The sequence below is a fragment of the Triticum aestivum genome, chromosome 6B (genome assembly GCF_018294505.1).
Source record: "Triticum aestivum cultivar Chinese Spring chromosome 6B, IWGSC CS RefSeq v2.1, whole genome shotgun sequence".
In the NCBI taxonomy this organism is placed as follows: domain Eukaryota; kingdom Viridiplantae; phylum Streptophyta; class Magnoliopsida; order Poales; family Poaceae; genus Triticum; species Triticum aestivum.
Genome location: NC_057810.1, coordinates 220,980,663 through 221,005,787, shown reverse-complemented (window position 1 = coordinate 221,005,787; position 25,125 = coordinate 220,980,663). Strand labels below are relative to the sequence as shown.

Here is a 25,125-nt window from a genome sequence, read left to right as displayed (position 1 = left end):
GTCACACCCCTGATTCCGTGGAGTGTGACCCCATCCTCCACAGCTCCTCCAGATGTTGCGCCAACCTCACTGCAGTGGCCATTTTCCATCCTTGAATGGGACACCAGGGCGCCGACAAGATGTTTGACCCCCTGCTTAAACCATATTGGTGTGTTGACCCCCATGTACATGCTGGATGAGAGTGTGACAATCGAACAACAAGGACAAGTGCCACGACCAATGCCATGGCCTTCGTTCAAATGCCATTCGGAAGCAACAAATCCTCAAGATCCATGGGCAGCAACTCAAGATATATTTGAGAAACCATCTACGGATCAGCCACATGAGGATCTCAAATGTTATGTTGCCCGTTTGGCCTTGCGCTGGACTAGCTCGTCTGCTGGAAATTATTTACGAGTACTTGCTGCACTGAGAAGTTCCTGCTATGAGTTCTATTATATTGTGGGGGCTTGCGGTCATTGGCACTGTCCATATATATGCAGCAGTGGCGTTCATCTCATCGAGCAAGTCATTTGGAGTCTATGAGGGCTGGTCTTGCTATATTGAACACGGAATTGAAAGCCCAAGTTTTATTCAACAATATTCTAGTGGAATTTGTGAGTAAGCATCATAGTTTTTAAGGCGGTAAGGCGACCTAAGGCGCTGGGGGGGCGCCTTATCGCCTAGGCGACGCCTAAGCGCCTAAGGCGGACGCCTAAGCGCCTAAGGCGGGCATATTTGTAAGGCGCTGGGGGGCGCCTTATCGCCTAAGCGTCGCCTAAGCGTCCAAGGCGGGACGCCTTAAAAACAATGGTAAGCATACTGACGGAGTTTGCGATTGCTTGAGAACTTTCGACCAAGAGAAGCTTGATTCTATTTCTGAAGCGAGTGAACAAGCTACGAGGCTGTGTTATCTTGAACTGACACCTTGGGCTTATCCTTCATTATATTTCATCAAGCCTTGTTGTTCTGGACTGGATATGCAGGGGTGTGGTGCCCATAGGAGGTTGTCACCTGAACTGGCTTGTTCTACTACCAACATAGTGTTTCTTCCACAAGCAACTCAGCTGCGATCTTGGCCACCACCTCCGACTGGTACAAAATATGTTGGTACCCTTCTATACAAAACTACAGGCATGCTATGGGTTCCTTCCCTCAAAAATCAAGTTCACTGGCTTGGGAAGTCACCATGGCCAGCCCCCGAGCAAGAGCAGACAAATAGGGGTGTACAGGTGAACCATGACAGCAGGAACTTTGTTGAACTTGGGTTTGACCATCTACAGAAGCAGTACAAGGGGAACTACAATATGATTCAAGGGACTGTAATTATTTACATATTTAGTGCTCTCACTTGCTGGTACAAGAGGGGTTCACTGCAATTTATTGTGGACTGGACCGTCTGCGACGGGCGTCGTCATCAACACCAAAGTGTTTCGGAGATGTTCATAGCAGGGCTGAATTATGAGATGGATCATCAACCTCAAGGCACCTTGGTACCTGCAGTCATGTTGTTGCAACAACTCCGACCTACTAACCAGCTGCTTATTTCTTGCTGGTCATGGCCGCAAGCAAGAAAAAGGGTGCAACACTGCACAGTGTACTGGCCACCATGGGACAAGTCAATGTCAATGGATTTTGTAGAGACAAAGGGCAGTTTGAATTATTTCAGGTACGCATATGATCCTTCTGTCAGCCATGTGCAGAAATTGTTTGAAGCTACCAAATCAGCCAATGACCTCAATACTATTGCTGCTATATTAGACAAATACCCCTACCATCCAGACTCATTATTACCATTTGCTGATATGTTCAAATATTCTGGAGAACATCACTCTTCAGCAGATGCCGTCGAGAAGTGTCTATTTGCACTGGAGTGTGCTTGGCATCCATTATTTAGTCCACTGCAGGGCAACTACCAGTTGAAATACAACCAGGACATAAATAAGCCATTTCTTACATCCCTGCTCAGTCACATGAAAATCCTGGATCGGCATGGTTGTCACTGCTCAGCTTTAGAGGCATGCAAGTTTCTTTTTTCATTGGATTCTGACAACCCAAAGGGTGTTGTGTTTTGCATTGACTCCTTGGCTCTAAGATCGCAGCAGTACATATGGTTGGAACAGTTTGCTGAAGAGTATCAGTGGGATAACTTTCTTTGGCTGCTCTCCATTTTCTCCTTTTCTCTAGCCATTTCATGGACCCAAATACTCAAGAGTGTGTTCTTAGGCCAGCATGGGCGTTCGCCTGGTGATGCAATAGAAAATATTCAGAAAATTGGCATTGAGTTGGGAGGACTGAACACTACCAAGCAAACTTATGAAGAGGATTGCAATTTCTTTCATCAGCTTGTGCTAAGCAGTGCGATCGTCCGGAAGCACATACTTCTACTATATGATCCAGGTGGCTTCGCTCTTCGGCTAGGCGAGTGTGGCGGCATTCCCGATTCAAGGATGTTCATCATCGGCTTGAGGGCAAGCCGAATTTCAAGGGAGGAAGAGTGTAACACCCCACCCATGGGCTGTCACCCTATACTTTGTAACTGGGCCTGGGCTACGAGATGGGCCGTTCATTGGAGGTTAGTTCCCACACAGCACAGGCTACATATGCAATCAGGAGAGCACAAGGAAGGGCAGCGAATGAATGACTGAAACTTCTGAAGCTCCTCACCTCTGCTCTCGCTCCTCACCTCCGCCTCTCTGTATTCCTCACATCTCTTTGCTGATTTCTCATCCCAAATCTCCACTGTATCTTCAACTTGTATCAACGATTGGTACTGAATCCGTTTGTCCGTCCCATCTCTGTACTTGGGTCGTGACACAATTGTGATCTTAGATGGCAGATTCACATATGTACCATTCAACCCGTGGAAGTTCCTGCTATCCATGCTGAAAACCGATAACACCTGCATAATGCTCTGTTTGATGATGTTCTAGCAAGTTCAGATTATGGCCATGTATCCATCCAGACCCAGTGCGTTGCCAGGGAGAAGTAATTCAGAGCCCTAGATTCAGTATGTGAGCACCGACCTGGATTCGACGCAAGCAGAATACTGTTAGTGGTAGCTCATGATCCGCCAATTAAAATATAACAGTTGAATGAAGTTCTTCCTCTTTGATGACGCATGTGAAAAAGGGAAAGATTGAAAGCATGTCCTAGTAGTACCAAGAAAAAGGATGACCAATCAGACAATAATGTACAGATTACACAAGACATCTCATACAAGGAGTTAATGTAGGTAGGTCTATCTGAAAACGCAATTCACTATAATAAATTGACAAGCAAAAGCATTGAAGGGCAGTACATTGCCCTATGGGGAAATCATCGTGTTTTAGAAATCTGTCCTTGTAGTATTACAAAATAGCATCAAAATGTTGGCAGTGTAAAGGATAAAATGATGAAGAAAAATTGATTGAAAAGGTAATTTTAGAGCTTAGTATAGCTCTCCAGGAATTATCTTTAGTTGACATGATTAGGAGTTACAGAATAAGTTTTTGAATTTGAAGTTTAATTTTGATTTGACCTAAATCCAAGAACTTTACTGAAGCTATTTTAGAGACAATTTTCAGAGGTCATCATTACACTACTTTCGGACTTGAGCAGCATATGTTTATTATGCCTTTTCAATAAGTTACTGAGAGATGCTACTAGATCAAGAACAGAAAGAATATACCACTCTATACATACCACATAAATAGTGTTATAACATTAGTTGGTAAATACCACAAAATATTACCTGCAATTGCACACTAGCATTTAATTTGTTGGCACTATTGTAGCTTCAAACTGGCACCTGCATGGATACAGTCACGTTAGCAAGGGTTTCAGTATTATAATGAGCAAACATATGTGCTTCAGTTACCTTGCACTGACCAGTTTTTTCATTCAACATTTTCAACTTTGGAAATACAATATCCACGAGACTGGGACGGTCTTTTCGTTTTTCATTGCAACAGTCCAAACCAATCTTAAGCATTTCTATTACCTCGAGAATTTCACTATCTGAAATTTGCAATGTCTCATCAATTACTTTCGTTTTTTTTAGTGCATTTTTCTGATCATCATCTTTCCAGAACCCAGAATCAGAAAGCTGAGATTTAACAGATTGAATAATGCCAGCAAACCGACCAGTGACAAGCTGAATCAGAATTACTCCAAAAGCAAATGTATCCGACTGTGATGTCAACTGCCCAGTCATCAAAAATTCTGGATCAGCGTACTGACGCGTTCCAACTCGTTTACCACCGGTCACATGCATCTTAGTACCACTGTGGCTTGTATTTTTCAGTATACGGGATATCCCAAAATCCCCCAACTTGACATTATGTGATGCATCAAATAGTATGTTGCTAGGTTTCAAGTCGCCATGGGCAACTGGTTCTGATCTGCTGTGCAAGAAAATAAGGGCATCGCATATGCTAAAAGCAACTTTGACTCTCTCCCTCCATGTAAATGTGGCTCTGCGGAAGAGAATTTTTTCATCCAGTGTTCCATTAGGAAGAAACTCATAAACGATTGCCAGCCTTTCTTTGCATGCCCCAATTAATCGAACAAGATTAGGATGTTGAATTTTACCAAGTATAGTCACCTACAATTCAAAAAAGATATTAAATGTACAAGTAAAGTGATGTTACAACATAAAAGTGACATATCTGTTACAAGTATCAACATTTCAAGATTTCTCAGTTTAAATGGGCATCCAAGGGTTACATTTCAAGATCATATCCAAACCAATGCTCCATAAAGTATGACAACAGAATTCATGCTGTTTTCTGTGTGTAGGGAGGGGAGTGGCAGAAAAGTTGTAGATTCTAGAGAAGTCGTGAATAAATATAAAAGACTAGGAGCTGGCTAGCTCACCACCAGTGGACAAAGTAATATATGATGCATATAGCTAGATATGCAGAAGTATATAGATTCTGGAAAAGTCATGAATAAGTAAAAGACTAGGAGCTGACTAACTCACCACCAGTGAACAAAGTAATATATGATCTATTTAGCTAGATAAGCACACTAGTCAAATGTCTTGATATGTTATTAGTGCTTAGACACACAAGGAACACAACTGGATTCAGGGATAACAGATTTTGGTGAAATGTGATAAGGAGCTGCATTTTTCATTACAATTTCGGACTAAGCAAAAGTCATAATTCAGTTATCATATACTCACCTCTGTGTCAAATGCTCTCATACATTGCGCATTCTTCTTCGCGATTGCACTTACAGCATGAAGGATCTTAATGGCAACCAGTGTGTCATACATACATACCTTGTAGACAGTACCATAACCTCCTGACCCAATTTTTTCAAACTTTTTCATTGCAGAATCTATAACGGAACCTTTGGTTCTGTAATTTCCTGAATGAAACACATGATTGTAAGAGACAAACAAGATACAGTTTTCTTTTCTGCTTACATCAAATGCATAATGCGCCTAAGCTAGACAACCAAATAGCAAGAAATAAGAAATGCAACCATTAGAAACACAAAAGAGTAATAGCCATGTATACCTGATCCATTACCTTTAGTGCCCACACCTAGCCGCTTTGCCTCCTCCTCCTCCTCCTCCTCCTCCTCCTCCTCTTCCTCCTCCTCTGTAGTGGTGGTGGTGGTGGTGGTAGTAGTAGTAGTAAGAGAAGGAAGAGGGGGGCGAGGAGAATAAGGAAGCCATCCTTGAACTCCCATTCCAGAAATGTAGTTTTTTCCTAGTACAGACCAAAAAAGTTGTAAACATTTAAGCTTCCAACAAAAAGAAGTCCGCCCATTTGCTAGTTTATTATGGATACCACAGTTACAGGTATCCTCTATACCTGATTGTTGACTCACACAATCCACACGTGGGTGCCTGGCATCCCTCTCCTCTGATTTGCACTAGCATTTCCCACAAAGAAAGCTCAATATGAGCACACAGGAGACTAATGCAATCAAGCAATTACCGAAAAAGGCCAAGACAAAATGCTACATATATAGTTTTCTATTTTGCACTATTTGCTCAACTTCATAAAAAACAAATCGAAGGGCATGATTTGCTCAACAATCCATTTATTGTCACACCAAGTTATCATGATATAGGTCAAACAAAATGGCATCAAGATATGACCTGAAGCAGCAGTCAGTGAGCATATACTGTACAGAAATTTGAGTACATGAAACACTACAAAAAAATGTGTCCAAAACCTAGATGGGCAATCATATGCAAAAATAATTAACTGACTACCTCTAGAACCATTCCAGCATTTTGATCCCTGAGATCCAAAATAACTATGATATCACCTATAATAAAAAAAAGATAGATGTTATTGACAAAGAGTAGTGAAACTACTAGGATGAAGTAACATGTTTATGGCATACCTTCTATAGCGACACCAACTTGATTCGCTAAAACTGCCGGCTTTAAATCTCTAACCACCTGATGATAAAAAAAATATCAGATAAATTACATATGAATAAAGATGGAAGAGAACGAAGTCATAAGTTCCCTTTCAAGGAAATATTATAACTTTAAGTCATGTGGTATATTAGGATATGTATCTTATGAAATACACAAAATGAACCAACATAATCTCACTGATGTGTATCTTCTTGAGGATATAAAATATCACTTGTGAGTTGACATCTAGTAGCAGCCATTCCAATTATGACATTGAGGACCGCCAGAGCATGGCGTGTTACCTTAATATCATCTCGCTTCAGGCAATGATCATAGAATGAGATCTCGCCAGTTTTCTCAAAGGCTGAGATTTGTTTCTGGGTCATTTTCTTCACTTTATTTGTTACCTTGTGCAGGTCGTTGCCCAATCTTTCACCTAGCACACTAAGGAAATAAAAAATATTGAGCGATGAATGGAAATGTGCAATGATTCTTGTGCTTTTAGGGTCACATACCTTCCATTAGGTTCAGCCCGTGCAACAGAGTACTTATTGAGTTTCTTAGATGAAGTGACAGTCACAACATTCAGTGGTACTTCAAGAGCTATATTGTGCTGTTCACGAATATTGTGGCCAAGCCCAATAATCGTCATCTTATCTACACTTTGCTCAAGACGCTCATCTCTCTGATAATGTGGAAAACAAAACAGAACGTAAATTTATAAGTAAATTATTATGGGGAAAATATACTAAAGATTATTCAGGTGAATAAGAGTCACCTCCCCAGTTTCTGAAGGAAAATTGCAGAAAAGAATGCTCTCCTCTGACTTGTTTGACACCTTGCGTAGATTTCGGTAAAGAACTTCAGTAAAGAAGGGTGTAAATGGAGCCAATACCAAACAAATTGTCACAAGGGCCTACACAGTTGAGATGCCTTAGCGAATTATAGAAAGAAACACCAAACAGTAAAGTTTGCATGATCAGTGGGTCATTAATACATTAAACAAAGCAGTAATTGTATGAGATGGTATTCAGAGGACAAAAACAATATTCCAGAGGCTTTGAATAATGTTCTTATGGAAGATGAGGAAAGGAAAGTGACAATAAAATCATGACAATGCCAGTTGTCGATTGTTGATATACTTCAAGAAGTAATGGCAGGTGCATAATAGTGCTACAAACAAATTGGCCTGTTGCCAGTAGTTCAAACCCAATTAACACTTAATCAATCTTATAAAGCAAGAGAGATGAAATTTTAGTTGAGATTTATTAGTAATTGAGTACAGGATTGGAAGCTAAAACGGCTTATCTACCAGCCATAGTTGAGAAATAAACATGCACAGCTGGATATATATACTTACATGGTAGATTATTGAAAGAGAGATTATATGGTCCTCTCGGTCAGTACAGCCGACAAGACGGAAGTAATTAAAATGCACATAAATTTCAGCAAGATTGTCAATGTATTTTACCAAATATGGCACAACCTGCAGGAGTAGGCAAGCCGGCAAATTACATCAAGTGGTCATAATATGGAAGGAGAATTGATATTTCCAGAAAATAAGTATCCAGCAGAGAATCTATTAAGAACTAACCGTGTAAAGCGGATCATCCATTTCTTGGCGAACAAATTTGACGAGACGTACAGTTACTGAGTGTAGCCAGCCATCTAACACATTGGATGACATCAGAAGTGAAGCATGGTCAATGGGAGAAAATGCTGTGAGGTCCTCGCTGTGAAGTTTCTTTGCATTTTGGACAAGAAATTTATACAAATTATACCATCGGGGGAGTACAGCTTTCACCTGGTCCATTTGAAAAATGTTAAATGAAATTAATGTCCTTTTACTCCAGCAAAGCATATAGGAGCTTGGTGATTGATACTCCAGTAGCCTGCCCATATCTTGGTGGGGCATAATAAATAGAAGACACTTACAGAATCAGAAATACCACTCAATTTGAAATGTAGAGACTGCACCCATGCAACTTGAGAATTTACCAAATATAGCCTTACAGCGTCCTGGCAAAGAAGAGAAACCAAATTTAGTTGCAAACTCTTAACTATGACAAATCATGAATCGCAAGCCTTAAGATGTGAAAATATGCATGGATCTTCTGATTGATATTTTGTTGGTGAAATGAAACTGACCACAGAATTAATAAATATTGATTATTCTATGCCTGAGGATCGTATCAGGACATGTCTCATGATAACAAGTGCCTATCTAAATGCATTGGAATCACAAGAAGGGAAATATATCTTGTAGAGTAGAGATATTAACCTTGCCACCAGATAACTTTTCAAGTTTCTCAATGGAATCCATAACTAGAATTTCTTCGCCATCATCACTGATCCACAACGGAAGTGGTGTACCACAAATTTTACTTCTGTTAACATGCCAGTCCCTAGCACCTTCTAGAGTGTGATGGAACTCTTCCTGCATGCATTCATTCTTAACAAGGAAATAGATAAAACACCATACTATATCAACCTTCACAAATATACTGTGGTCAGACAACCGAAGTCTCAAGCCGTTTCATGACATTAAATAATGCAATCGGTGGAAACAGCAGGTCATACATGGTCTCCTTGTGCTTGCACCGCCAAAGAAGATCATCAAACTTTTGGAGAAGATTGAAAGAGGATTCCTTTGGGCTGGCCGCGCCGAGGCTAATGGAGGCAATTGCCACGTCAACTGGCGGCGTGTCTGCCGGCCTATCCAGTTCGGTGGCCTCGGCGTTCACGATCTCGAGCGCACTGGCCTTGCCCTTCGCATGAGGTGGCAATGGCTCAGCCGAGTCGATGATAGCAGGGCCTGGAACGGCCTTGACCTGCAATTCGCGCCCGAGGAGCGCGCGCTCTTCCTCGCCTCCACTACCATGACTATTGGCAATGGCCAACGCGCCCTATTCTGGGAGGACAGATGGATCAACGGGCGTGCAGTCCGCGAGATCGCGCCCCTCCTTTTTGCTCACATCCCCAAACGGCGTCGCAAGTCCAGAACCGTAGCGGACGGCCTTCATGCAAACCAATGGGCCACGGACATCCATGGCGCGATTGGCGTCCCGGAGATCGGAGAATACTTGCGCCTCTGGCACATGCTCACCGAAACCGCCCTCACCGACGCTCCAGACTGCATTCGCTGGAAGTGGACCGCGAACGGCGAATACTCCGCCAAGTCCGCATACCTCGCCACTTTTCAGGGATCCACCAGATGCCAGGCTTGGAAACTTACCTGGAAGTGTTGGGCACCACCTCGGGTGCGCTTCTTCCACTGGCTTGCCAACCTCGATCGGTGCTGGACGGCCGACCGCCTCGCGAGACGCAACCTGCCGCACCCACAGCGCTGCCCTCTTTGCGATCAGGCTTCGGAGACGATTCATCATCTTCTCCTGGAGTGCCCTTTCAGCCGCGAGGTGTGGCACGAGATTCTCTCATGGCTGCGCCTCTCTTGCCCTCTGCCCAATAACGATGCCACTCTCCACGACTGGTGGTGCTCTGCACGACAAGACACGCCTAAACCCATGCACAAGGGATTGGCCTCCGCTGCCTTGCTTGTCCCTTGGATGATTTGGAAGCATCGCAACGGATGCGTGTTTGAGGGCGCAACACCGTCGGTTACCTCCCTGACTGCTAGGATTAAGGATGAGGCCGCGCTCTGGGCCAGAGCTGGCGCATTGGGGCTCCGGGCCATCTTGCCACAAACCTGGGATGTCCACTAATGTGCATGTACTCTCCGTGTAAATCTGCCTCCTAGGAGGATTGTACCAAACCCCTTCTTTTCAATGCAATGAAACGCAAAAGTCTTTTGCGTTTTCTCAAAAAAAAAAATACATGGTGGCGGGGAACAAAATTGAGATAGCAAAACACTCGATGCATGATGGCAAAGCCAAGCAACGAATCAAGTACACATAAAAATAATAAAGTATTGCATTACCCAAACACATGGAAAATTTTAGATATTCATACAGTAGCTACAGCCTACAGGTATTGCATTTTGATTTCGTCGTGTAGTTATGTTATGTACGAGTTGAAATTACAGATCAGCCAACCTCATCCCCAGAAACAAGTTTTGTGCCTTCTTTTGGCACTTTCCCATGTAGTTCACATAGTTCAATACTTCACACTGGTTAGCAGCTTGTATTCCCATGAAACCCTCTGCCAGTAAAAGAACTGTTCGCACCAAATGAGCACTTAGTGGGTCCAACCGAGACGTCATAGGTTGGGAATTCAAGTCTGGCGGCAGGTTCGGTTGTGGACTGAAAGTGGAGGGATGGGTGCAAGAGGTGGTGTATAGCTGTATGTCGGGTGTTGTCGGGACTGGTGGCAGCAGGAAAGGGAAGGTTATGGCATGGTAGCATCGGCAGAAAATTGAACATGATAGAGTTGGGTGGAGCTGTAGTCGGTGGTAGGGCTAGGATGGTGAGGAGGAGGTGATGGATATGTAGGAGTCCAGGTAGGGGCTTGGACAAAGGCTGACAGTGGTAATCCGGTCAAGGTGGTGGAATGCAACCTGTCGAACATTGGGAACATGCTGTCGAAAGGGTGGCGAAGTTATCTTCTGCAATCACCATAAGTACGACAACACGAGAGACTCTCATAGCTACCAGAACACAGTGGGAACTGGAAACAGGCTAGTTCACCATAGCGGCAGGTGCCATGGCACTGGTGAAGTCCTCCTCTATCTATCAATCTCAAAGCCTTCAAACTGTATCAATCTTCTCTGAATGTTCAAAGAATCCATAGTGAACTCATCTTCCAGACAGATCCCTCTACTTTCTGCACTCTGCCACAGGACGCTTCGTCCATTCCTGGCAATGACCGACCCAGTTCCACCCGACACTCCTGTCCACAAAGGTAAGTGTCTCCTTGGTCGTCCACAAATAACCAGCAGTGACGTTGCTGAAGCCTTGGTTGCCCATATCAAATCACGGGTGCGCAGTCGTACCCCTGTCTCGCCTCACTGGTGAATCTCAAGAGTGGAGCGGAACAACAAGAATAAAGTTGAGTAGTACGAACTACAAAGGGAAGGATAAAAGCAGTAGCTCTTTTGGTCATAAGGGGACCATAGTCACTAGGTGAGAAAATACACAGTATGCCACTTGAACATTTTAATCCTACATAGCTTTCACACTGGCGACATGGACCAGGACGAAACCAATGAGTATCAAAATCATTGTTTTTAAGTTGTCCTGACTTGGATGCTTAGGCGGCAAGCCGCTGCCAATTGTGCCCACTTTAGGCGCTCCGGCGTCAGGCAGTTGATGCTCGCCTTGGGTCACCTTAAAAAATCAAAATCATGTTTTGCAAGTTGTTGTTCTATTACAACACATCATAACATAGGTGGCCCGCACACCCCTCTTCCCCACTGTTACCAGTTCAAAAACATGTATTAAAATAACCAGCCTGGCAAGCTTCAGCAGAATCAACTACCCTAATAATTACTTTAGGAAAGTGCTAAAAAAATCACATTTTATGATATCTGATTGTCCTAGGCCTCAAGGCATTCCCTACCTTATTGGCTTGTGAAGATAAATCCCTTGAATGCTTTTTCATATCTCTTGATCTTGTAGATATATCTTTAACATCACTTGATCTCTCATCAACAACCTGCTATAAAGGCTATTAGTTTCTTTAGCATGTTCGCATTAGTTTATTTTTTAGTCATCCCAGTTATCTCTAGAGCGTTCTTTAACATACGAATCCACAAAGCAAACAAGATGTGTGCTGCCAATGCGTAAGATCAAAGTAAACGGTTCATATTTTCGTATATTCTGATTACATGCTTTTACATACCTATTGTTCTTACTTCTTAGGTTTTTCTGTCCTAACAAGCTCCCACACTAGGTTTTTGGTCGACAAAGGCTAGCTTCTAGAATAACAGTCACTGATTATAATACTCCCTCCGCTCCTAAATATTTGTCTTTTTAGAGATTTCAAATAGACTACCATATACGGATGTATATAGACATATACGGAGTAGGTTTTAAAAAGTCGATGCTCTCAATCGGAGCAACCAAAATGAGATCTATCTTCACCGTTATCTTTGTTCCAACAAGATCTTCCACTAGATTCTTTCTGGATATGTTTTGACAGCTTTTTTCTCTACTTCATTTCACACTAGTCTCTACTACATTTTTACACTAATGTGAACTGCAGTTGTTGGAATCGTCTGTACTGAATATTTACAATACCTAGTAAGCAGTGAATGGCAAGAAGTTGAATGCCCTAATAAACTACATTTTCTTGTATGGTTTTTGAAGAATCCAAATCCAAAAATCTGAAAAACTGATTATTCAAATAAAAAGGTGATATAATAGAACAGGATCCTGGGTGCTGTTTTCTAATTTAAAATGACAGACCAGCATATATATATTTAAAAACTCCAAACCATAATTGACCCTACAATAAGGAGAAAAAGATCAGCAAAAAGTTGCAGGTGGTATTACTAACTATTGATGTATTGTATAATGTATGAGGAAATTATTACATACCTGAGAGTTTGTTGCAGTATTCCATTCTTCCATTTCAGATTCCATGCAATCATAAGGACAATTACTACTCAGAGTTACCAGTCCATCTTCAGTATTTAACTTTTTGTTCCCCTGCAAGAATATTGTACGCAAAGACTTGCAGCCGTCCAAGAAATACAGGTGTCAGTCATTGACCCTGGTTAAATGGTTACATGGCATGCACAAATTGATCAGGGAATAACATGGGCTACCTGTGGTACATTGGCTTCATCATTCTGTTCCAATTGATATTCATGCATCACCCACTGAGTTCTCTTACCAGATGGTGGTTCGCCTTCATAAAACTCCAGATTAAATTTCACACCAACAATAGATGTGCTAGTTGGTATTCTGATAGCATCTATGCACTTCCAGTATCCCTTTTTTGTCTTCCTAATATTGGCCCTTTCACCATTGCAATAGGACTGCTGGTCATCTGACCAGTTCAGGTACCATATGTTTCCCTGTGAATGAGATATCTTTGTAATGTATCTAACGGCAAATCAATTAGAATTAGCACACATCAAGATGCAAACACATGGATGTCAGAAAAGGGAAGTAATACATAGTGCCACGCAAAAATACACAATGGACATGATCAAACCATCAAATACTCGAGTTATGTGCAACAGTTTGTACGATGTAGTAAGTTGCTGCTTCAGACTATAGAATTGTCAGTTATATGTTGTTTATCCACAAGTGTCTACAACGACTGGATTAAGAGCATCACGCCACAACTACAATATAATCATTCTTGCAAAAATAAGTACAACATAATATAATCTTGGCGAATACATCATGAATTTGGCTGCACAAGTACGTACAAAACCATACACATATCGCAATCATTATCTTGTGCGTCATTGATACTAACCAGGGGAGGAGATTGGTGGATCAACAAGAGAAACGTCCATGTCGACAACTACGTTCTCTGGCAGGGAGTTCCCTTCCTTTCTCTCTACCAAGAATAGCACAAGTTCCTCATCGCTCCAAGAATCACTGATACTGGAGTTTAGTAATGTTGACCTAGCAAGTGGAGGATACATGCTTGTCCTGGCGCAGATGACCGGTTTCAGCATGGAGCTATAAAAAGAAACACATGACATCTGTAATGTTGCAATATTATATGTCAAAATGACCTAAAATGCTAGTATCTGCTGAGAAATTATTTCGCTCACATTTCCTTTAGGATCAAATGATGATAATTCTTTGGGAAAGAAAGTCCAAAAAAAAATAGATACCACATGCGCTTTTTTTCTAGTATATAATACATTTATGCGGAAAAGAAACAATAATTATCCGTTAGATAAGATCAACAAAAATAAACATACTACAAAGAAGAAATACCAAGTTCAAGAACGCCCAAGAAATATCCAGCGGTCACACTACTGGAGCAGGCGAGGAGACCTAGTGTCAGGCACAAGAGCGCGTACCGCTTCATTCAGTTAACGGACGGTCCACAAGCGTGTCAGGTACCTGACGAAGTGTAGTATTCTTACCGAAAAAGGCTTTCGCCCCGCTTTATAAATAAAGCAAACCGCCACGAGCCAGCAAGTACCACAATAAAACCACAAACACACACACCCAAGTCTCACAACAAATAGTACAGAGGGTTCTGCTGAGGGCACAGCTCAACAAGCCCAAAAAAACAAAAAAAGCCTGACGAAGTGTAGTATTCTTCAGTTAACCAGTGGCTTCGCAGTATCGCTTCAAGGCAGATCCTACGGCCGTCATCGCTCCACTGCCCACTAGCTAGTATCGCTCGTCGGTTGAGATGTACTCCCTCCGTCCCAAAATAAGTGTCTCAACTTTGTGGTTGAGACACTTATTTTGGGACGGAGGGAGTAATATTTACTGTTTACTTTCCTATTGCCTTAGTTACTGTCATGTGTTTACTGCTTTGGGTAAAACCCCTCTGCCAATAAGGACAGCCGGGCTGTGGCTGGCTGGGGGGTGCTTTTCCATTTGGATTCATGCCGAAAGGCTGACTATCATATAGATAATATACACAGGGGCTTTGATATCAAGCCAATTCCCCAAATTCTCATCAAATTCGTGTTTAGATGGATCATATACTCTTGTTTGTCATCGGGATCTGACATATTGGTATTCAGTGCAAGGTTCATTGTCCTTGGTGGCGGTAGGAGGAGGAAATCCGCGGAATTTTTTTCCCCGTCCCTCCTCTCCCGATTTCATAGCGGCGGCGGCAGCAGGGTGGTGCTGGTGGCGGTATATCTATTCGACGGCAGTTCACTGGGCGGCACTGGTTGCGGGATCTCATCGATCCGGCGGTAAAATTCCAGGTGCACGGGTGAGCGGTGCTGTTTTTGGGGGCGGGTCTCGTAAGCGGCGGCGGAAGTGATCGACAAGCTCAGGTTGCTGCATCCCCAGGGGTAAAATTCCCTCCTCATCCATTCAGTCGCGGCAATGGGTCACGGTTCCAAGTCGCTGGATGACTCGGACCTGCAAGAGGTTCTGTCCATGAAGGACGGGTTCCTTGCACAGCAGCAGGCCACATCAGACCAGCAAGTTGAGGTAAATTCTCTTAAGGCCGATGTTGCTTCCATGCGTTCCTCTCAAGGAGAGATCTCGGAGCAAGTAGGCGCGGTGCAGGGAGCAGTACTGGATCTTGGCAAACAACTTGCAGCGATGAACTTAGTGCAGTCATTGGTACCATCAACCTCCAGAAATACAGAGAAACAACATGAACAGACCAAGTCCCCTACGCTGCAGCAGGAATAATGAGAACGTCCACCATATAGGCAGGATTTGCAGAGAGGACACACTGATTTGGAAAAAGAAACTGAACAAAAATGTGAAGATTTGGCTCCTATCAGAATTACCAGGCCATATGTGGCTCCTGGTTTGCGCAGAACTCGGCAACAGGAAGGAACAGTCCGAGAACAGTCCCCAGCTGGTCATTCACAGGACACAGACAACACTCCTGGTTTCCACCTATTTAACCAGAGCAGAGATGGGCAATTATGGCAGGGATAGTTCAAAACTTATGAGCAGGAGATGCGAACACAGTTCATGAAATCTGTTACCAAGGGCCCCAAGCTGGATTTTCCCAAATTTGAAGGAGAGGATCTGGTTGGATGGATCAGACAATGTAACAAATATTTTCAAATGTCTGCAGCACCAGAGGACTACAAATTGCCACTAGCTCAGATGTACTCCCTCCGTTTTTATTTACTCTGCATATTAAAGTTGATTGAAGTCAAACTTCATAAAGTTTGACCAACTTTATAGAAAACAATATAAACATTTACCATAACAAATCTATATGATGTGAAAGTACATTTAATAATAAATCTAATGGTATTGATTTGTTATTGTATATGTTCATATTTTTGTTTATAAACTTTGTCAAACTTTACAAAGCTTGATTTTGATCTAAACTAATACGCGGACTAAATAAAAACGGAGGGAGTACATGATTGGAGAAGCAGATATATGGCTAAGGAGATGGAGATCAGGGCTTCTGAAGAAGCAGCTCACATGACCTGCATTTTGCGAGCTCATAAAAAGATTTTCCTCTCAAGATCTGATGGCTGAAATCTAACTGAGAAGTTCAACACTATACAGCAAGGAAATCAGTCTGTAGCTGACTATACAAAACACTTTGAAGATCTGAAGGCTGAAATACAAGAAGAAACTCCTGAACTGCCTGTACTTTGGTTTGTCCGTTGTTTCGTTATGGACTTCGAGAGGGTATAAAATTTCAGGTTAGGACACACAGACCACAAACAATTACAAATGCTTATTGGCTTGCAAGAGAGATTGAGCCTGGGTTTCCTCCTAGAAAAGCTGCAATTCCTTACAACAATTTCTTCGGCAAGCAGAACATCTACATTCCACAACAACCTGTCAAACAATTGGAGTTACCTTCTACCCAGTTCCAGAAAGCAAGAAAGGTTGGGGAATGCTGGAGATGTGGAAACAAGTGGATGCATGGCCACAAGTGCAAGTTTGTACCAAATTTGCATGTAATGGAGGAAGAGCAAATGGACCGCAATCTGATTGAAAATACAACAGATGAGATACAACAGGAACAGTTAGACGAAACAGCTGACACTGTTATGAGCATTTCTGCTCAAGCATTGGGTGACACCAGTTCCACTTCTACATCCACTGTGATCATGTACTTAAATGGGAAAGGAGCAGTAGACCTCTTGGACACAGGCAGCACATCCTCTTTTGTTAATGAACAATTTGCTATCTCTGCCAATTGTGCTGTGCACTCTTACCCACTAAACCCAGAAATATAGCAGTGGCTGGAGGAGTATTCTGTCTTCCAACACAGTAATTCCTAACAATACTATGCTGATTGCTAAAATAACTTTCCAGCACTCCTTCAGAACTCTGGACTTGCCTCACCATGATGTGATATTGGGATGTGATTGGTTTGCAATGGTCGGTCCCATTTCTTTTGACATTCCTAAACAACTGTTTTCATTCACTCTGGAGGACAACAAAATTATATCCACACCGATCTGTACTGGCAGCATGACTCCTGTTGAAATACAAGCTGAACAACTGTAGAAATTGACAGATAAGGGAGCTACTGGTGTAGTCATTCAGTTATATCATCTGCAACTCAAACAAGACAGTCAGCTACCACTTCCTCCTGCTATAAATGAGGCATTAGGACAGTTTGAGATGTTTTTGCTGAACCCATGGGGCTACCTCCAAAAAAGGTCAATGGGTCATACATTCCTCTTAAACCAGGGTCAGTACCTCCTAACATCAGGCCATACAGGGTACCATATTTGCAGAAACAAGAAATGGAAAGGCATGTCAAGGAATTAATTGACAAGCATTTGATCAGACCAAGCCAGAGTCCTTGTGCTTCCCCTGCTGTCTTAGTGAAGAAGAAAGGTGCTACTTCAAGATTTTGCATTGATTTCAGAAAAGTAAATGAACAAACAATCAAGAACAAATTCCCTATCCCAGTAACTGAAGATCTTCTGGATCAACTCCATGGGGCCAAAAAAATTCCAAACTAGATTTGAGGTCAGGATATCATCAGATTAGAATGAATGAGGAGGATATCCATAAAACAGCCTTCAGGACATATTTTGGACACTATGAGTTCTTGGTTATGCCCTCTGGGCTGGCCACTGCCCCAGGAACTTTCGAGTTATGAACTTCATCGCTCCACTGTCCACTAGTGTCGCTCGACGGTTGAGATGTAATATTTACTGTTTACTTTCCTATTGCCTTAGTTACTGTCATGTGTTTACTGCTCTGGGTAAAAAACCCTCTGCCTATAAGGACAGCCGGGCTGTGGCTGGCTGGGGGATGCTTTTCCATTTGGATTCATGCAGAAAGGCTGACTACCATATACTCCCTCCGTCACATAATGTAAGAGCGTTTTTGACACTACACTAGTGTCAAAAACACTCTTATATTATGGTACGGAGGGAGTAGATAATATACACAGGGCCTCTGATATCAAGCCAATTCCCCAAATTCTCACCAAATACGTGTTTAGATCGGATCATATACTCTTGTTTGTCATCGGGATCTGACAAAGTGTCATCAAGAATTGATCCAACGGCTCGCGGAGCTCGCCATGTTTCACTTTTACTTCCTGTAGCATTCCACTTCTTACTGTATCTTTTCATCTAGTATCAGGCTATATATAACAGCCTCGTCCGATCCCTGCGTGGGTCTCTCCATTTCAGTTAAGTTCCTATCAATACACTTTTTATAGCTATAGCTACAGTACACTGCAATAGCTATCTCCTCGAGTTAAAGCAAATCCGATCCCCAATTCATCCCAAACCCTACTTCCTCTCTGCTTCTGATCCCCTGATCCGTAACGGAGTAGATCGGTGCAGCCGATGGCGGGTCGTGTGCTGTGAGCGCAGGATCTCAGACAGCAAAGGGCGCCTCTCCGGATAAACCCGCAAACCCACACAAAGAATCAACAATCACTCGAATGTTCCGATTCCGCTCCCGAACCGCGCGGAATTAAGAACCTAATCGCGCACCCCCGACCCCCAACCTGAATCGGATCCCCAACCAATCCATCGCAAGATAATGAGAGTGCGTGGGTAGAAGGATTTCGCGCACCCGGAGTCAGAAGGCGGCGACAACGCCGTGGTGGCGTGGACAGCGCCGCGTGGTGGCGATGGCTACCGGAGTGCGGCGAAGCAATCGATGGCCTGACTGCCAATGGACAAACTGTCAAGCTATACCCCACGCCCGCTTCCCTCGGTCAAAAATCCCAAGCCTACGGGCAACATGTTACGGACGGGGAGCTACAAGATTAGCTGTCCTCCCCTCGTTAATTTCTCCCTTGATCTCAACTGTGGGCCCATGTGGAATGCACATAGCAGTTAGCACAGTGTATACCTGGCCATACCTCGGGCCGGGCCGGGCCTAGCCAAGCCCAACGCAAAAAACCCAGGCCCGGGCCCGGCCTGGCCCGGCCATCGGGCCTGTTTTTTGGGCTGAGCCTGGCCCGAACACGTAAAAGCCCGTCGGGCTTCGGGCAGGCCCGGCCCGACTTTCAGAAAAACGTGAAAACGACGGGCCCGGGCCCGGCCCGGCCCAGCCTTCGAGCTCAAAATCTAGGCCCAAGCCCGGCCCGGGGGCCGGGTCGTGCTTTTTCGGGCCGGCTGGACCGGGCTTCCCATGGCCAGGTCTAGCACAGTGTGACAAGGATCGTATTATTTTTACTAAATGACCTCCCAAAAAAACTTATTTCTCCTTCGCGTCTGATAGGCGTCTCATTTGCACGTAGCAGCGCCGCCCCACGAAGGCGCCTTTGACCGACGCCGACGACCGGCCGCCAATGTGCCAGCCGCCAAACGAGCCCAACCGAAAGGCGTGAATCGTCTAGATGAGCTGGACTTTTACGCAGGACCTTGTTATCGTTGTATCAGACCATCTAATATATTCAAGTACCAGTGGGTCTTGTAGCTGCATCCGGCTAACATATCGCATAGTCTGATGTGCTCCCTCGACACGCTCATCTATTTGGCGCGATAACCTTGTCAGATCATCCGATGTGGGACCGGCACGGCTGGGCCATTGTGGGCCATGCTTGCACGGCATGGCGCTTACTTACTACTCCCTTCATTCCTAAATATTTGTCTTTTTGGAGATTCAAATGGACTATCACATATGGATGTATATAGACATATTTTAGAGTGTAGATTCACTTATTTTGCTTTGTATGTAGTCACTTGTTGAAATCTCTAGAAAGGCAAATATTTAGGAACGGATGGAGTAGGTGTTTATCCTGAAATAAAAAATAACCTTGGTAGGCGCCTAAAAAGTCAAACAGTCTGTCTCTTCATTATTCTATCATTGCTACGTGGGTCGACGATGGCATTGAAAGCGTCCTATTTAGCCTGCGAACCCTATTTTGGTGAAACCATTTGTCATTTCTCCCCGTTACCCCTCGTCCTTCTCTTCCCCGTCGTCGGGCCCGCCATCTGCAAGCGCCTCCGTCGTGCAAGACTGGATCTCGATAGCTGATAAGTCGACTCTGTCCCCAAAGCCAAGGAAGGGGATGGTTGATCAGTAAATGGAAGAACTAGAGCGGCAAGTTCGTGCGAAGATTGCCAGAAAGCAGGCTATTGGGGGCACCACCACGGAAGGAGAATCACAATTCTTCTGCTCATGTAAGTAATCCCGACGTGACATATGTATTGTTCGGTCATTTCAAATCGGTAGGATCTATCTTTTGTGGGTGGTTTTTGGTTATCATGCAGCATTACTGATAAATCCTAGGTTTGGGGAACAATCTTGATTCATGTTGGGGTTCAAATGCCTGGATCCGTACATGTTTAACAATGCTGAGGATATCGCTTATCGTTAGCGTCTCGGTCAGCTGGGGATTAGAGAATAATCAAAAATTGGTCGATTAATCGATTTTATCGGTCGACTATTAATCAGTCATGTTTTTTGCAAATCATAGGTTACCTATTTTATATTCAACACAAAAACAATATTAGATAGAAGTGTTACCTTGATTCCTAGTCTTTGAATCATCGTATAATGACAAACAAAATAGGTCAACGATACATATTGCGTGACAAGGTCCACAAAACACAAATAAGTGTAGTTTTTGCAAACATAGTGCTATGAATAGGCCTAATTTATCGGTAGATGAAAGTGCGTTATATCGACTAGAGGGGGGTGAATAGGCGATTTTTATGAATTCTTCACTGAGGAATTTGACGGTGAGGAAATTCCTTAGCGAAGAACTACTTGTAGCGGAATAAGTACTCAGAAGTAATCATGACAGAATACACACATAGTCATCATGATGAAATGAAGACAAACACAGAGTATAGAAAGCGTAAACACAGGATAACACAAGATGAAGACAAACAGACTGAAGAAATTGAACTGAGGAAATTGAGAAAGTCTTCAGTCAAAGTCTTTAAACACAGATATGAACAATCACACAACACAGTAATGAAGAAATAAAAGAGTTGAGGAAATAGAACCAGTAAGGTTGGTGAAGACAATGATTTGGTAGACCAGTTCCAACTGCTGTCTCAGTTGTACGTCTGGTTGAAGCGGTTGAGTATTTAAACTCGAGGACACACTGTCCCGGACACCCAGTCGCTGAGCACGCAGCTCAGGACACCAAGTCCTCACCGTATTCTCCTTGAACTAAGGTCACACAGACCTCGTCCAATCACTCGTGGTAAGTCTTCAGGCGACTTCCAAACCTTCACATACTTCGGTCACTCGGCGATCCACAATTCCTCTTGGATGCTCTAGACCATGATGCCTAACCGTCTGGAAGAAGCACAGTCTTCAAAGGTAACAAGCGTCGGATCCACGCAGGATCAATCTCTTCAGTGATGCTCAATCACTTTGGGTTTGTAGGTGTTTGGGTTTGGGTTTTTCCTCACTCAATGATTTTTGCTCAAAGTCCTCGGAGGATGGGTTGCTCTCAAATGACAAGTGCCAGTTTCTCTCGGAGCAGCCAACCAGCTAGTGGTTGTAGGGGGCGGCTATTTATAGCCTAGGGAGCAGCCCGACATGATAAGACATAAATGCCCTTCGATGATATAACCGTTAGGTGGATAAGATATTTTGGGACAGTTGGCGCGCAGCACAGCAACGGTCGGAATTTTGACTCTCAAATTCCTCAGGGCTATCACGTTCCTCACTGTGTAGGCAATCCGCACTAGCGAATTCCTAACTCCTCAGTCAGAACAAATTCCTCAGCGACCAGAAGAACTTCGTCTCTGTCACTGAAGAAATTGATTGAACTGTATGAGATTTCCAATGGCTTCACTCGAAGGGATTGGTAGGTGTAGGATTTTGAGTTGAGCATCACATGGAATTTTTCTTTAGTATTTTCTCGACCCCCTTTAACAGTACGGTGTTTCCTATGACTCAAGAAGGAGAAAAACAAAACTATGAAAACGAAAGTCTTCAATCTTCATATATCCTTGCATGACTATCAAGTCTTCACAGACACACCAATTTCTTCACTTTCAAAGTCTTCATGAAAGTCTTCAGGAATACCAAAATCTTCAGTCGAAGATATTCATTTTTAGGGGTCGACTTTCTCTGTAAATATCAAACTCCTCATAGACTTATAGACGTGTGTACACTCATAAACACATTAGTCCCTTAACCTATAAGTCTTCAATACACCAAAATCACTAAGGGGCACTAGATGCACTTACAATCTCTCCCTTTTTGGTGATTGATGACAATATAGGTTAAGTTTTCAACGGGGATAAACATATGAAGTGTAAGTACTGATATTGAGGAATTTGATTGCAAGATATAGAAGAACTCCCCCTGAAGATGTGCATAGTGAGGAATTTGCTTTTGAAGCAATGCACACTTGAAGAGTTGAATCATGGAGATTTCCCCCTATATCTTGTAATTCATACATGCATTTGACATATAATATGAAGAATTTGAAATGCATGATGAAATATGGTGCCTGAAGAAATTTAGCATGCGTGCAATAATATTAACGAGGAACAAGCATGCAGAATCAGAGCACAGTGCATCAAAAGTATCAGAGCACCATCGGTTTTAAGATTACAACTCGATCCAATAAAAGTTTCAGAAGAGCGAGAGTTATAACTTAGCAAAAAAAACGCCCATATAATAGACCCGCTTGAAGACTAACTCAGATTTCTCCCTCTTTGTCATCGAATGACCAAAAGGATCGAAACTGAGGACTAACGTCCCTGAAGAATATCAAGTTGATGGAGGAGCGTCAGCGTTGTATGGGTCGGTTGTCGTAGTAGGGCCTGCCGCAGTGTCGTCCAAGTCTTCATTTTCATCAGTGTCACGCGATGAAGAATAGGAGCTGGCCACCAAGGAAGGAACCTTGACCTTCTTGAATTTCTTCGGTGGAGGTGCAGATGAGGTAGGATGAGTTTCTTCAGAGCCCATTTGAATGGTTGGTGCAGGGGACTGAGGTATTTGTTGTATTGGGGTGAAGAGTGGAGAATTGGGATGCTGACTTTCCTAAAAGTCATCATTCATCACAGGCATAGTGCATCCAATATCCCCGTCTTCATCTTCAATTTCTTCAACGCCAGCCTCTTCAACTGTGAACTGAGGCATTGGCGAGGGAGCAACAGGCGTTGAAGGAATCGCATCCACTTCAATTTCTTCATCAATCTACTTTGACGAAGCAGCAGAATGATTTTCTTCATCAGATCTGCTAGGGATCACATATTCTTCACCAAAAGGAACAAGGTCCTTTGATGGCAGAGCGGAAATCGGAACAACATCAATTGGATTTTCAAGTGAGCTGGTCATAGGCTTCATTTTCTTCAGAGCTGAAGAATCTGAAGCAGATGATGCTTTCCTTTTCTTCACTGCAGCTCTCTCTGCAGCCTTGGTCTTTCTCACATCTGATGCAGATGTAAGGGTAGGACTTGGTGTAGGCGCAGGAGGAGCTGAGGAATCTGTTTGAATTTCCTCAGGCGCAACTGATGCAGTCGCCCTGACTTCTTCATTTTCTTCAGGCGCACCACTAGTGGATGCCCTGGCAATGTCTTCAGCGGCTGGAATGGAGTCATCAGCCCTAGAACTAGCATTTTCATCAGCAGCCTGAAAGTCATCAGCGGTGCTGGCATGTTCTTCAGTTTGCTGAGTAGAGGCTTCAGCTTGAGGAATTTCTTGTTGCGATGGGGCTGCAACATTGGTAAACTTCTCAGTCAGTATAACGAACCTGACTTTGGCTCCTTGCCAATCAGCATAATAAGCATTGAAATCATCGCCGAGGGCTTTGATTTCAGATTGGATCTTGAGGAGTTCATCAGTTGTCATTTTGACAACGTTTTTCCTCAGGAACTTCTCTTTCCTGAACCGAGCCTTATTGATTTGTCTAGCCTTCTCAAATTTCCATTTCTTTTCAGTGATGAAATGGGTCAGCATGTGACTTTGGCCAGGAGTCAAATGAAAATCAGGCATAGGAGTGTTTGGGTCCTTGTGCCAGAGATCAATGTAGTCGAGGATCGCTCTTGGATCCAAAAGCAGTGGCACATTTGTGCCTTTTGCTCTAGCGGCCCTTTCTTGCCTGTCTATGATGATTTCTGCAAGTTCATCATCATCAACTTCATCGTCAGATGGCACTTGGAAGGCAACCTGTTTCTTCTTCAGATTTGGCCGAGGACCTCGACCAGCTGTTGCCTTTGTCTTCAGCAGAGTGGGGCCTGATGAAGAGTTTGGTGCAGCTGAGGAACTCGCTGAGACACCAGAGGCAATAGAGATGCATGCAGTCCTTTGGCACGTGGCCAGATGTACAGGTGTTGAGGACTTTGCCGGAGCAACTAAGGACTTTGGGGGAGGAGCTGAGGACTTTGGAGGAGCAGGAGCAGCATGAGGAACTGGCCGTGAGGGCTTTGAAGATTTTGGCCGTGAGGGCATTGCTGAGGAACTTGGCCGTGAGGGCACAGTTGGTGAAGCACTTGGCTTGTGAGCGGGCTTCTTTGCCATTGATTTTCTAGGCCTGACAAAGGCCTCAGTGGCAGCAGCAGTAGCAGAGTCTTCATTGAATTTTCTCATTGCTCCTTTGGCTTGTCTTGCCAACTTGGCTTGGCGTTTGGCCCATTCTTCAGGGAAATCCTCACCACGCTTGATGCTGGTGGGGTCAGCTTCTTGGCCAGGTGCCAATGGAGCTCTTGGGCATGGAGGATTTAGTGTGAATTTCTTCATATACTTTGGAGTCACATATATGTACTCCCTCCATTCTCTTGCCCATCTCCTTTCAATCCTCTGTATGCGCACCTTGCGCTGATTTTTGTTCTCCTT

General features: G+C 43.5%; 1 protein-coding gene across 11 annotated transcripts; it reads right to left on the bottom strand.

The window, feature by feature from the left end:
* Positions 1 to 1,206: 1,206 nt before the first annotated feature.
* Positions 1,207 to 19,124, bottom strand: LOC123136664 (pollen receptor-like kinase 1). 11 transcript variants are annotated; one of them, XM_044556125.1, is made up of 20 exons: positions 18,940 to 19,124; positions 13,733 to 13,941; positions 13,071 to 13,322; positions 12,841 to 12,975; positions 11,861 to 11,959; positions 8,628 to 8,783; positions 8,282 to 8,365; positions 7,941 to 8,150; positions 7,707 to 7,832; positions 7,125 to 7,262; positions 6,862 to 7,031; positions 6,649 to 6,790; positions 6,328 to 6,385; positions 6,194 to 6,249; positions 5,787 to 5,847; positions 5,487 to 5,681; positions 5,147 to 5,334; positions 3,850 to 4,564; positions 3,713 to 3,769; positions 1,207 to 3,131 (listed from the first exon to the last, which is right to left on the bottom strand). In XM_044556125.1, the coding sequence occupies exons 3-19, from the start codon at positions 13,116 to 13,118 to the stop codon at positions 3,747 to 3,749; spliced, it is 2,604 nt and encodes an 867-aa protein (XP_044412060.1). In that variant the 5' UTR covers positions 13,119 to 13,322; positions 13,733 to 13,941; positions 18,940 to 19,124; the 3' UTR covers positions 1,207 to 3,131; positions 3,713 to 3,746. The 11 variants fall into 11 exon arrangements, with proteins under 11 accessions (XP_044412060.1, XP_044412057.1, XP_044412059.1 ...); XM_044556122.1 differs by having other exon boundaries at positions 1,207 to 3,005; positions 18,940 to 19,123; XM_044556124.1 differs by having other exon boundaries at positions 3,839 to 4,564; positions 18,940 to 19,122.
* Between the last annotated feature and the right edge of the window lie 6,001 nt (positions 19,125 to 25,125).